General features: G+C 51.0%; 1 protein-coding gene across 1 annotated transcript in view; it reads right to left on the reverse strand.

Moving 5' to 3' along the window:
- Window positions 1-13362, reverse strand: part of zgc:194209 (uncharacterized protein LOC570908 homolog) — a 39194-nt gene that overhangs the window by 22889 nt on the left and 2943 nt on the right. The window contains exon 3 of the mRNA XM_056277941.1: window positions 1145-1266. Within this exon, the coding sequence (XP_056133916.1) occupies window positions 1145-1266 (122 nt within the window). The remainder of the gene's footprint in view (window positions 1-1144; window positions 1267-13362) is intronic.

The following is a 13362-nucleotide window of genomic DNA, read 5'->3' on the forward strand; positions in this document are numbered from 1 at the left end:
TAAGAAGGTCCCCTTTAAAATGATACCAAAGACAATATTATAGAACATTGAAAAATGTCCTGACCATGAGGCTAAACCAGGATATGCACCAGCGTCTAAAATGCAATTTAGTTTAGCGGGTGGTTAACTTCATGAGCTGATAACTGTGATACAGCTGCCACTCAGGAATGGTTATCATACCAAAATATCATCTACAGACATGGATCCTTTCAAAAATTATAAGCAAGTTTTGCCACCTTGAGTGTACCGAAATATCGTCTGGCCCATGGACTAGCGTGCGCAAAACTCCGAAGCCGTTCGCTTTCATTCCACACGCCAGAGAGGCACAAGCACACTGCCTCAGCAGCCTGCATTCACGAATGCTAGCTATGGCAGCAAGCCATCCTGAATAGGGCATGCCTTTTATTGATAAAACAACAAGTTTTACATGATTTTTTTAATTATTTATTACAACAATCTTAACAAATTAAAGTTAAAAAAAATTTTTTTTTTAACTATCATGATATTTCTTTTTTTTCTTTCTTATTAGCCTGGGTGAGGCAGTGCCTACCCTGCCTCCCCTGACGGCACATCACTGTTCTAGAAGATGACAAGTTTTCAATTGTAATGTTTGCCTTATTGTTGTAAATTTATCATTTGAATAAATAAAAAAACAAAAAACCTCCCCCCCAGGATCACTTACTCATCTAACTGTGCTGGTAATGCTTTCTGGATAGAACTGTGAGAATACTTAATAAAGATTATCATTATTGCTAACGATGCCGAACACCTCTTTCCTCTTGCTTTCCATATCAAGGTATGACAGGGCTGACTACATACTATGGCAGTGTAACAAAGTCACCTCTCTATTTCTTTCTTTTTGCTTTTTATCGCTCACTGCTGTTTTGCACAGGCTGAAAAGTCCTGCAGTCAGCTTTCTGTAGTCATAGTGTTGGAAATGTACAGCGGCCGCCAAGTCTCCACTGGGAGAAACATCCTGGAGCTCTTCAGTTGAAACAGATCGTAAGTGCAGTAGTAAAGCATTTCGGCTCTGCTTGTATTTTATTATTTAATGGAATGTTGCCCTTTGACCTACATGAATCAGATAGTCAGATTTAATTTCTCTCTCTGTCACACACACACACACAAACACACACACACTTACCTTCCCGATCGGCGGTGAAGGATTCTGGTCCATGTAGTTTCCCGGTAAACAGCCTGCGGCCCTTCTGTAATCTGGTGTTGACAGCCAGAGGTCCTTCAAGGGCTGGAGGGGGGCCCTTCAGTCTGGAGACCGAGACAGTCAAAAGAAGAACACTGTTGGCTTGTGTTTTCCAAACTATGACATGATATGAAGTTAAGTATAGAAAATATCTGACAAAATGGCTGATCACTGCAAAAAACAAAAACAAAACAAAAAACTGGAGCAGTGTTAGAGAGACAGTGTTACAGGGACAGTGTTAGAGGGAACGTGTTACAGGGACAGTGTTAGAGGGAACGTGTTACAGGGACAGTATTAGAGGGAACATGTTACAGGGACAGTGTTACAGGGACAGTATTAGAGGGACAGTGTTACAGGGACAGTGTTAGAGGGAACGTGTTACAGGGACAGTATTAGAGGGACAGTGTTACAGGGACAGTGTTACAGGGACAGTGTTAGAGAGACAGTGTTAGAGGGACAGTGTTAGAGGGAACGTGTTAAAGGGACAGTGCTACAGGGACAGTTAGAGAGACAGTGTTACAGGAACAGTGATAGAGAGACAGTGTTACAGGGACAGTGATAGAGGGACAGTGTTACAGGGACAGTACTAGAGAGCCAGTGTTAGAGGGACAGTGTTAGAGAGACAGTGTTACAGGGACAGTGTTAGAGAGACAGTGTTACAGGGACAGTGTTAGAGGGAACGTGTTACAGGGACAGTGTTAGAGAGACAGTGTTAGAGGGACAGTGTTACAGGGACAGTGGTACAGGGACAGTATTACAGGGACAGTGTTACAGGGATAGTGTTACAGGGACAGTGTTAGAGGGAATGTGTTACAGGGACAGTATTAGAGGGACAGTGTTACAGGGACAGTGTTACAGGGACAGTGTTACAGGGATAGTGTTAGAGAGACAGTGTTAGAGGGAACGTGTTACAGGGACAGTATTAGAGGGACAGTGTTACAGGGACAGTATTAGAGGGACAGTGTTAGAGGGAACGTGTTACAGGGACAGTATTAGAGGGACAGTGTTACAGGGACAGTGTTAGAGAGACAGTGTTACAGGGACAGTGTTAGAGAGACAGTGTTAGAGGGACAGTGTTAGAGGGAACGTGTTAAAGGGACAGTATTAGAGGGACAGTGTTACAGGGACAGTTAGAGAGACAGTGTTACAGGAACAGTGATAGAGAGACAGTGTTACAGGGACAGTGATAGAGGGACAGTGTTACAGGGACAGTACTAGAGAGCCAGTGTTAGAGGGACAGTGTTAGAGAGACAGTGTTACAGGGACAGTGTTAGAGAGACAGTGTTACAGGGACAGTGTTAGAGGGAACGTGTTACAGGGACAGTGTTAGAGAGACAGTGTTAGAGGGACAGTGTTACAGGGACAGTGGTACAGGGACAGTGTTAGAGGGGCAGTGTTACAGGGATAGTGTTACAGGGACAGTGTTAGAGGGAATGTGTTACAGGGACAGTATTAGAGGGACAGTGTTACAGGGACAGTGTTAGAGAGACAGTGTTACAGGGATAGTGTTAGAGAGACAGTGTTAGAGGGAACGTGTTACAGGGACAGTATTAGAGGGACAGTGTTACAGGGACACTGTTAGCGAGACAGTGTTACAGGAACAGTGATAGAGAGACAGTGTTACAGGGACAGTGATAGAGAGACAGTGATAGAGGGACAGTGTTACAGGGTCAGTACTAGAGAGCCAGTGTTAGAGGGACAGTGTTAGAGAGACAGTGTTACAGGGACAGTATTACAGGGACAGTGTTACAGGGACAGTGTTAGAGGGACAGTGTTACAGGGATAGTGTTAGAGAGACAGTGTTAGAGGGACAGTGTTAGAGGGAACGTGTTACAGGGACAGTATTAGAGGGACAGTGTTACAGGGACACTGTTAGAGAGACAGTGTTACAGGGACAGTGATAGAGAGACAGTGTTACAGGGACAGTGATAGAGGGACAGTGTTACAGGGTCAGTACTAGAGAGCCAGTGTTAGAGGGGCAGTGTTAGAGAGACAGTGTTACAGGGACAGTATTACAGGGACAGTGTTATAGGGACAGTGTTACAGGGACAGTGTTAGAGGGGCAGTGTTAGAGAGACAGTGTTACAGGGACAGTATTACAGGGACAGTGTTATAGGGACAGTGTTACAGGGACAGTGTTAGAGGGACAGTGTTAGAGGGACAGTGTTAGAGGGACAGTGTTACAGGGACACCTCAATGTGATCTCCATGTGGCAAGTGGTCATTTTCCAGGTTGGGTACAGAGACAGGAAGTTAAAGTCTTTTCTGCTCGTCGTTGTTTTAACACAGACTACTGCTGAAGCCCAGTAAAGATCCATATCGGCCTCGCATTCATTACAGATTTCAGCTCTGTGGAAAATATTCACAAAGCGAAGAAATCTGTAATAAATTTGGGATGAGGGGCGTCTGGGTGGCATGGCGGCAACGCTATTCCGTTGCCTACCAACATGGGGGCCGTCGGATCGAATCCCCGTGTTACCTCCAGCTTGGTCGAGCGTCCCTATAGACACAATCGGCCGTGTCTGCGGGTGGGAAGCCGGATGTGGATGTGCGTCCTGGTCGCTGTACTAGCGCCTCCTCTGGTGGGTTGGGGCACCTGTTCGGGGGGGAGGGGGAACTGGGGGGAATAGCGTGATCCTCCGACGCGCTACGTCCCCCTGGTGAAACTCCTCACTGTCAGGTGAAAAGAAGCGACTGGTGACTCCACATGTATGGGAGGAGGCATGTGGTAGTCTGCAGCCCTCCCCGGATTGGCAAGAGGGGGTGGAGCAGCGACCGGGACGGTTTGAAGGAGTGGGGTAATTGGATGGATACAATTGGGGGGGGGGGGGTAAATAAATAAATAAATAAATCTGGGTTGAGCAAACAGCACAAAGGACCAACTTTTGCTAATTGACTTCATATGAACTGTCGGTAATCCACCAGTTATGTGTACAAATGACCTTTACTAAGGTCACAAGCTGAGCCAACTACATCTGGCATACGGCATACAGATCCATCCACCCATGCACCCACCCATGCATCCATCCATCCGTTATCTACACCAGGGGTCAGCAACCTTTTGGGTGTCCCGTTCCACTTTAAAACAATATAACAGATCCCAGTGCCAGTTCATTTTCATAATGAGCATCTATTTATTTATTTATTTACTGCTGCTGCTTGTCTCCTCATTTAGATTCCACATGCCAAAGGATCTGCACTACACACACAAACACACACACTTAATTTGTGCAAATGTAAGAAAATTACTAGGGTACAAAAGAAAATTAAGTCAATCTTACTGATTTAGTGCGACCCTTGTTTGTCGTAATATCCGGTAACCACTGCGAGACGCAGAGCCACGCTGAATACCGACCGACGCATCTTTCAATGCAGGAGTTTGCTGGTGCCTTACGTTTTCAGCCATGTCTGTAATTTGCCTACTTTCGGCTGCTCCCGTTAGGGGGTGCCACAGCGGATCATCCGTTTCCATCTCTTTCTGTCCTCCGCATCTTCCTCTGTCACGCCAGCCACCTGCATGTCCTCCCTCACCACATCCATAAACCTCCTCTTTGGCCTTCTTCTTCTCCTCTTCCCTGGCAGCTCCTCATTCAGCATCCTTCTCCCAGTATACCCAGCATCTCTCCTCCACACATGTCCACACCATCTCCATATTGTCTCTCTTGCTTTGCCTCCAAACCGTCCAACCTGAGCTGTCCCTCTAATATACTCGTTCTTAATCCTGTCCTTCTTCATCACTCCCAGTGAAAATCTTATCACCTTCAACTCTGCCACCTCCAGCTCCACCTCCTGTCTTTTCATCAGTGCCATTGTCTCCAAACCATATAACATAGCTGGTCTCACCACCATTTTATAAACCTTCCCTTTAACTCTTGCTGGTACCCTTCTGTCACAAATCACTCCTGACACTCTTCTCCACCCACTCCACCCTGCCTGCACTCTCTTCTTCACCTCTTCCAGCCTCCCCTGTTACTTTGAACAGTTGCTACTTCTTGCATCCTGACCATTCCACTGTCCTCCCTCTCATTCACGCTTATGTATTCCGTCTTGCTCCTGCTTTCATTCCTCTTCTCTCCAGAGCATACCTCCACCTCTCCAGGCTCTCCTCCACCTGCACCCTACTCTCACTACAGATCAGTCAGTGCATTTACATGCAGTTAAGTCGAGCTATGGTTATAGTTTGATTAGTCCATGTAACTGGACTACTGCTGGTTGCTATTGGACCTTCTTCCGGTTGATCTATTGCGTCACATACCAAAAGCGATAAACAAGTGAATAAGCAACTCCTTTAGCTGACACAACGTAAAGTTTGTCTCCTCGTCTGTCCAGAAATGTGTGGTTCTCGCTCCAGCACACGCCATGTTGATACTGTTGACAGTACGCTGTTCGACTTCCGGGTGAAAGACCGCCGCGAGAACTGTGGAGCATGCGCAGAACGCCTAGGCCAGTTCGGGGCCGACTGAAGCGTACATATGCCAGAGTAAATCCATCCCCAACCGCGTCATCTACGTGTGTTAGTCCCACTTCGAGAAATGTGATTTAGTACGATTTCAGTCGGACTAACACGTTTACATGTATTTTAAAAGTCCAGTTTTAGTCGGACTAACACAATAAATCGGCTTTTTCTGACGTCATGTAAACGTACTGACTGTCATCCGCAAACATCGTGGTCCACGGAGACTCCTGCCTGATCTAGTCCGTCAACCTGCCCATCATCATTGCAAACAACGGCTTAGAGCCACCCATCCATCATCACCACTGTAACACTGCTCTCATTCATATCCTGCACCACTCCTACATACTTCTCTGCCACTCCCGCCTTCCTCATACAATACCACGCCTCCTCTCTTGGCACCCTGCCATATGCTCTCTCTAAATCCACAAAGACTCAATGTAAGTCCTTCTGGCCTTCTCTGCACTTCTCCATCACATTCTCAAAGCAAACATCACATCTGTGGTGCTCTTTCGTGGCATGAAACCACACTGCTGCCCACTAATCACCTCTCCTCTTAACCTAGCTTCCATTACATTTCCCCATATCTTCATGCTGTGGCTGACCAACTTCACACCTCTGTAGTTCTCACGTTTTCAGCCATGTCTGTAATGCGCCTCTCTACAGTTCTCACAGAGACTGGCATTTCTTTGGTCCTGTTGATGATCGTGTCTTTGTTTGTTAACCCATCATACATGACCTGCGAACTGCTGAGGAAAGCCTCCTTTACAGGCCTCCGGGTGAAAAAATAAAATAAAAAAAATCTAGGAGCCAACCAAAATATTTAGGAGCCAAAATGTATTGATGTCATATGCTACACTGTTGAAGGGCTGCCTCACACTGCTTTTTCTTTCCCCTCTGTCCTGTCTGCCTTTATTTGCTCTGCCTTCCATAGTCTACATCAGTGTTTCCCAAAGCTCTCCTGGAGGACCACTTGTCCTGCATGTTTTAGATCTCTCCCTGCTCCAACACAGCTGATTTAAATGATCAGTTTGTTATTAAGTAGCTTCAGGAGTTCATAACGAGCTGGTCATGATGGTTCAAGCGCTAACTGTTAACAGTCACCATCCGCTCCAAAAGCACTCATTTTGTGTACCCACCAGTTTGGCTTTGGTGTATTGTGGAGTTAGAAAACAACGAGACAGGAGACGTGAGAGTAGACGTAGTCGAGGTAGTTTACTAGCTCCAACTTAACATGTCATACATCTGACAACGACACTGAACTGACTGTGAACCGGAAGCAGAAGTGCATTATCTGACCCCTCGCCTCTTCCCTTAAAGGTACACCGTCCTCTTAGGTGAATGTCTCTCGATATATAGATGTGGGTCACCACACAGGCCCCCCCAGAATTCACCGACACAAAACAATGCAAAACAGCAAAAGTGCAAGTCATGAACATAAAAATAGACTCTACAACAGAACAGTCAATGACATAGTGCAAAGTCACGGGGAAAACAGGTGACGAGTCGGGGGGCGGACCCTGCGGCCATAACGGCTGCGCTTCACAGGAGGGGAAACAGATGGGGCCGAAACCCGGGCCATAGGCGGGGCCGAAGCAGGAACAGAGGCAGGTGCCGGGGCCGACCTAGGAGGGCGCCCCCGCCGCGGGGGTAGGGCCAATTGCATTGGCTCCCCAATGTCCAAGTGAGCGGGCTTGAGACGGTCTATAGCGACCCGCTCCGGCCTGCCCCCCATGTCCACCACAAAGTTCTTATCCCCCGCCTCCAGGACGCGGAAGGGCCCGTCGTATGGGGGCTGCAGCGGGGACCGATGGCTGTCGTGCCTAATGAAGACGTACCTCGCCGATGGCAGATCCTTGGGGACGTAGGACCGGGGGAGGCAGTGTTGAGACATCGGAACGGGAGCGAAGGCACCGGCAGCGCTCCGGGACGCACTGAGGTGAGAGGCGGCCGACCAGGGAGCCGTAGCATCCGGAAGAAACTCCCCCGGAACCCGCAGGGGCTGGCCATACACCAGCTCAGCGGAGGAGGTCTGGAGGTCTTCCTTCGGGGCCGAACGCAGGCCGAGCATGACCCACGGGAGCCGGTCCATCCAGTCGCAGCCAGTGAGGCTTGCCCGCAGAGCGGCTTTCATGTCCCGATGGAACCGCTCACAAAGTCCCCAGGTGCTCAGCGACCGCCGTCCAGAGCTCCGAGGTAAACTGGGAGCCCCGGTCGCTCGTGATGTCACCAGGCGTGCCGAAACGGGCCACCCAGCAGCCGATGCTACCTCTGCTGCCGTCGTGGAGGACAAGGGAATAGCCTCTGGCCACCTGGTGGCCCTGTCCACAATAGTGAGGAGGAACGTATAACCACGGGAGGGGGGCAGGGGACCCACCAGGTCAACATTGACGTGGTCAAACCGCCTCTCTGGAACCACAAACGGCGCCAAAGGGGCCTTGATATGGCGGTGCACCTTGGCGCGTTGGCACGCCACACACGAGCCGGCCCAGGCTCTAACATCCTTACGGAGCCCAGGCCAAACGAACTTGACGCTCACCAGCTTGGTCGAGGCCTTCACTCCCAGGTGGGAAAGGCCGTGGACGGTGTCGAAAACTCGGCGCCGCCAGGAAGTAGGCACCAGGGGGCGCGGTTGACCGGTGGAGATGTCACAGAGGAGGGTGGTGTTGGCCGCGTCGAACGTCACGTCCTCCAGCCGTAGCGCCGTAGGGGTCGACCGGTAGTCTTGAACGGTCGCGTCCTTGGCTTGGTCCGCTGCCATAGCGGCGTAGTCGAGTCCCAAGTGAACGGCGTTAACAACCGCCCTTGAAAGGCAGTCGGCGACGAAGTTATCCTTGCCCGACACGTGTTGTATGTCCATGGTAAACTCGGAAACCGCCACGAGATGGCGCTGCTGACGCCCAGACCACGGTTCTGAGGTTTTGGCCATACAGAACGTCAGCGGTTTGTGGTCCACGAAAGCGGTGAACTGTCGGCCCTCCAATAGGAACCTAAAGTGTCTGGTTGCGAGGAAGAGACCCAGTAGTTCCCTATCAAAGGTGCTGTATTTGCGCTCGCTCTCACGGAGTTGTTTACTGAAGAACGCCAACGGCTGCCCGCCCCCCCCCCCACCCACTGCTCACACACGGCCCCCACGGCGTAGTCGGAGGCATCCGTTGTATGGGCTATGGGGGCGGCAGGCGACGGGTGAGCTAGTAGCGCAGCGTTGGCCAGCGCGGTCTTGGCGGCCACAAAAGTCTCGTCCATCCCCGAAGACCAGTCCAGCTCGTCCTTAGACTTCTTACCCCGCAGGGCCTCATACAGGGGACGCATGATGTGGGCGGCACGGGGCAGGAAACGGTTATAAAAGTTCACCATGCCCAGGAATTCCTGCAGCGACTGTACAGTGCGGGGGCGGGGGAACATGGTGACAGCCTCAACCCTGGCAGGGAGGGGAACGGCCCCCTGTGGAGTGATGTGGTGCCCGAGGAAGGTGATGGACAACTCCCCGAACTGACACTTAGCTGGGTTGATGATGAGGCCGTGTTCGCTGAGCCTGTCGAACAGCTGTCTGAGGTGCGTCATGTGTTCCTCCGCTGACGCGCTGGCCACGAGGATGTCGTCTAAGTACACAAACAAAAATGGCATGTCGCGGAGCACAGAATCCATAAGGCGTTGAAACGTCTGCGCCGCCCCTTTAAGGCCGAAAGGCATACGTAAGAACTCAAAGAGCCCAAAGGGTGTGATGACAGCCGTTTTTGGGACATCCAGTGGGTGGACCGGCACTTGGTGATACCCCCGCACTAAGTCGATTTTGGAATAGATGGCAGCGCCCGCCAGGTGGGTAGAGAAATCTTGTATGTGCGGTATGGGGTACCGGTCGGGGGTCATGGCATTGTTTAAGCGACGGTAGTCCCCGCACGGGCGCCAACCCCCGTCGGCCTTAGTAACCATGTGAAGAGGGGAAGCCCACGGGCTGTCAGAACGGCGGACAATGCCGAGGCGCTCCATAGTCGAAAACTCCTCCCTGGCTATTGCGAGCTTGGCCGAGTCGAGGCGTCGGGCCCGGGCGTAAACTGGGGGGCCCACTGTGGTGATATGATGTTCCACGCCGTGCTTGGCCACCGCCGAGGAGAAGGTGGGTGTGTTGAGCTCGGGGAAATTGGCGAGCAGGCGTTGGTATGGATCCCCGGTGGAGAGTGTGTTAGCGAGGCACAGCGCTCCAGCCCCCCCCAGCATGCAGGGGTATGACGCAAAAGAGACGGCATCAATCACGCGACAGTTTTTAACATCCACCAGCAGGTTGAAAGCACAGAGGAAATCCGCACCTAGGAGCGGGGTGGATACAGCAGCCATCACAAAGTCCCAGCCGAAACGTCGGCCGCCAAAACACACGTCCACATGTCTGATACCGTACGTCCGAATGGACGTGCCGTTGGCGGCGTCCATCTGGGGGCCGTGACTGTCGGTCATCGTGTCCACAGCTTGTGCTGGTAGTAAGCTGCGTTGAGCGCCAGAGTCAACCAGCAGCCGTCGGCCCGACAAGGAGTCTCTGATGAACAACAGCTTGCAGTCACGGCCGGCGCCCATAGCCGTTAACGAGCGCCGGCCTTGGCGTTTCCCTGAACCCTGTAACTGCAGGGTTTGCGACACCGTTTTGCTTTTGCCCCAAACCTGGCATGGTAATAACAGAGCCCGTCGTCAGGTTGGCGGCGGGCTGTCACCGCAGCCGCGGTGTCCATATAGTCGTACACAGGTGGTGGTGGGGCGGTCTGGTGGGGTAGCAGGGCATGCACGAACTGTTGCCGGTTGGCCAGGAAAACCCTGTCTGCTACAGCAGCCAGAGAACTGTAGTCCTTGGAGGCGGCGAGAGGAGAACTGGCCAGTGCTGTGCGTACAGGTGCGGGGAGCTGCCTCAGAAAAATGTGTGTGAAAAGAAAGGCCGGATCAGCCGATCCCAGCACAGACAGCATTTTTTCCATTAACTCAGACGGTTTGCCGTCGCCGAGGCCATTCAGGGACAGTAAACGGTCTGCCTTCTCCAGCTCAGACAGTTCAAATAGTTTCAGGAGGAATGTCTTTATAGCATCGTACTTGCCAGCAGCTGGCGGAGCTTCCAACAGTGTCATTGCTCGCGCCGTTGTCGATGCGTCTAACGCCGCCACTACGTGGAAGTACTGCGTTGCATCCTGCGTTATCCCTCTCAGCTGGAACTGGGCTTCCACATGTTGAAACCACGGCCGTGGATTATGCGGCCAAAAGTCGGGTAGCTTCACAGTAGCGGCGTAAATGCTAGCGTTAGCAATAGCCATGTTGTTAGCACCGGCGTCGGGAACGGGTACCACGGCAGCATTATTCCCAGCGTCTTCGTTGTCAGACATACTTGTATTAGTAGTTCGATCACGTCGGGGTCACCAATGTGGAGTTAGAAAACAACGAGACAGGAGACGTGAGAGTAGACGTAGTCGAGGTAGTTTACTAGCTCCAACTTAACATGTCATACATCTGACAACGACACTGAACTGACTGAACTGGAAGCGGAAGTGCATTATCTGACCCCTCGCCTCTTCCCTTAAAGGTACACCGTCCTCTTAGGTGAATGGCTCTCGATATATAGATGTGGGTCACCACAGTATCTGCCTTTTCATGCAGCGACTTGATAGCATTTAGGGTTCCTTCTGCATGACTGTGATCAAGTTCGGCCAACCCTACTAGACAGGTCACAGCTGTTCCATCAGATAAGTGCCTACAGTATACTACAATAACGTTGTCTTTCCCCGAGACAACTGTTCCACAATCAGTTATAAGAGATGTAATTTGCATTTAAAGCCTCCTCCAGCACACTGCTTTTCAACTCATCTGCCATGCAGCCTACAAACTCTGCACATGCTGTATCATTATCATGTCCGACACAGTCATGCCATTCATCAGCAGAATCTGACAGCTAAACTTTCTTCCACTGCAGTCATGTAGGGTGCGTTGAATTTTATTTTCAATTCCCTCATCTCTTTTTCTGAGACTCTATCACCAGCACGTTGCACTGCTGTCACTGTAGGGGTGGCACGAGGGGCAGACCGAGCAGTGACAGTCCCTGGTGTTCTTATGGTTTTTACTGTCACCATGCTTCTTCTTCACGTTTTCTTTTTTAACTAATCTCCTGCCCTACTTGAGCACAAAATATTGTAGTGAATTCAGGAGGCAGCTCGGGACGCCGCATCCGGGACGCGAACCCGTGGCTCCCACACCGCAAGCGACTACGTTAAGCAGTCAACTAAAGGGTCCGACCCAGTAGCCAAGGGCTACCGAGCCTAATCATCCGTGATCGTTACATTGCTTCTTCCTTCGGGAAGGGCGGTCCCTGGCCGGACCGTCACAGCCAGAGCGCGAACTCGTGTATTCCGCACCGCGGGCGGGAACGTTAACCATTCGATTAAAGGGTCCGACCCGTTAGCCAAGGGCTACCGAGCCTACGGGTTCGAATCCCGGCTGCGGCGGTTCCTGTGGTTGCCCTCCCCGAATTCGCTACATTGGTTTTTGAAGTGGGTAAGTAGACACGTTGGCCCTTCGCTAACGGGTCGGATCCTTTGGTCGAGCGGTTGGCGATGTCTCATGCGATGCGGGCGAAACGGGTTCGCGCCCCAGCTGCGGCAATTCCTGTGGTTAACACCCCCCCCCCGAATTCGTTACTATATGCAGTACTTATTCCCCTCGTCATAACGTAACCAGGCGAACTCTTGTAGCCCAGCTGGTCTAAACTGTCTTGCAGGGAAGGAGCCGACGGGAGAGGAAGCTGCGCTTGGTTATCATCATCTGGAAAGGACTGGACACTGTCTGAATCGCGCTGGGACTCATACGTCACTTGAGAACGTTCACTGGTCCAATTGGTCTCGACTTCTGATGTAGAGAAGGCTGGGTCTGGACGGGCAGGGAGTGAGGGAAGTGTTGATATTTTCCGTTTGCGCGTTTCGTTTTCTTGCCAGCTGGCTAACGTTAGCTAACTATGCGGTTAGCTACATCTAACTTCTAAATTCCAACTACATCGAACTTAACACTTCACATTTGTAACCCGATAAACGTGACGTTAAACTACGCATCTTAAACCAGTCCCAGTTGATCCGCACCGCCGACGCTTCTCCCACCGCAGGACGGGAGCTCACGCGATAGGTCAGGTAGACGCAGGCGAAGGCGCAGAGGAGACGAGAGTTCAGTACACAACAAAAGGTTTGGCCCCTTCTACTTGTTTATTTTTGCTTGTGGGTAATGGTGGCGACTGGCAGGGAAAAAATGGACGGAAAATTAAAAAGTTAGTCGCCCTGGCAACCATTTAAGTCGCCATCTGGAGTTTTGCGTTCTCTCCATCAGAGAACGGCCTCCCGTGTTAAGCGATGCACGGCGGGACTTCATAGCGGCCCCCTGTGGCTTGGTTTTGGGCGTCGCATCGGGTTGTAAACACGCTGCTTTGCTTCGTTTTGTGCTGCGGTGTTATGTGCACCATGCTTGTTAATATATTTTGTTCTTAGTTTATCTTTTATTTGTTTGTTTCTGTTTTTCTTGTTTCTGTTTTCTTATGTTGTGTCTTGTTAGTTGTTGGTTATTGCACAGTGAGTGTCTAATAGAACCCAGTTTCCCCCCGGGGATGCATAAAGTGTTCTGGTTCTGATTCCCGTACTGGGCCGCCGCCCTCCGGATGGATTCAGCTTCATCAGCCTCGTCGTCTTCCACGATTTTCT

This window comes from Lampris incognitus, chromosome 3 (genome assembly GCF_029633865.1).
Source record: "Lampris incognitus isolate fLamInc1 chromosome 3, fLamInc1.hap2, whole genome shotgun sequence".
Taxonomy (NCBI): Eukaryota; Metazoa; Chordata; class Actinopteri; order Lampriformes; family Lampridae; genus Lampris; species Lampris incognitus.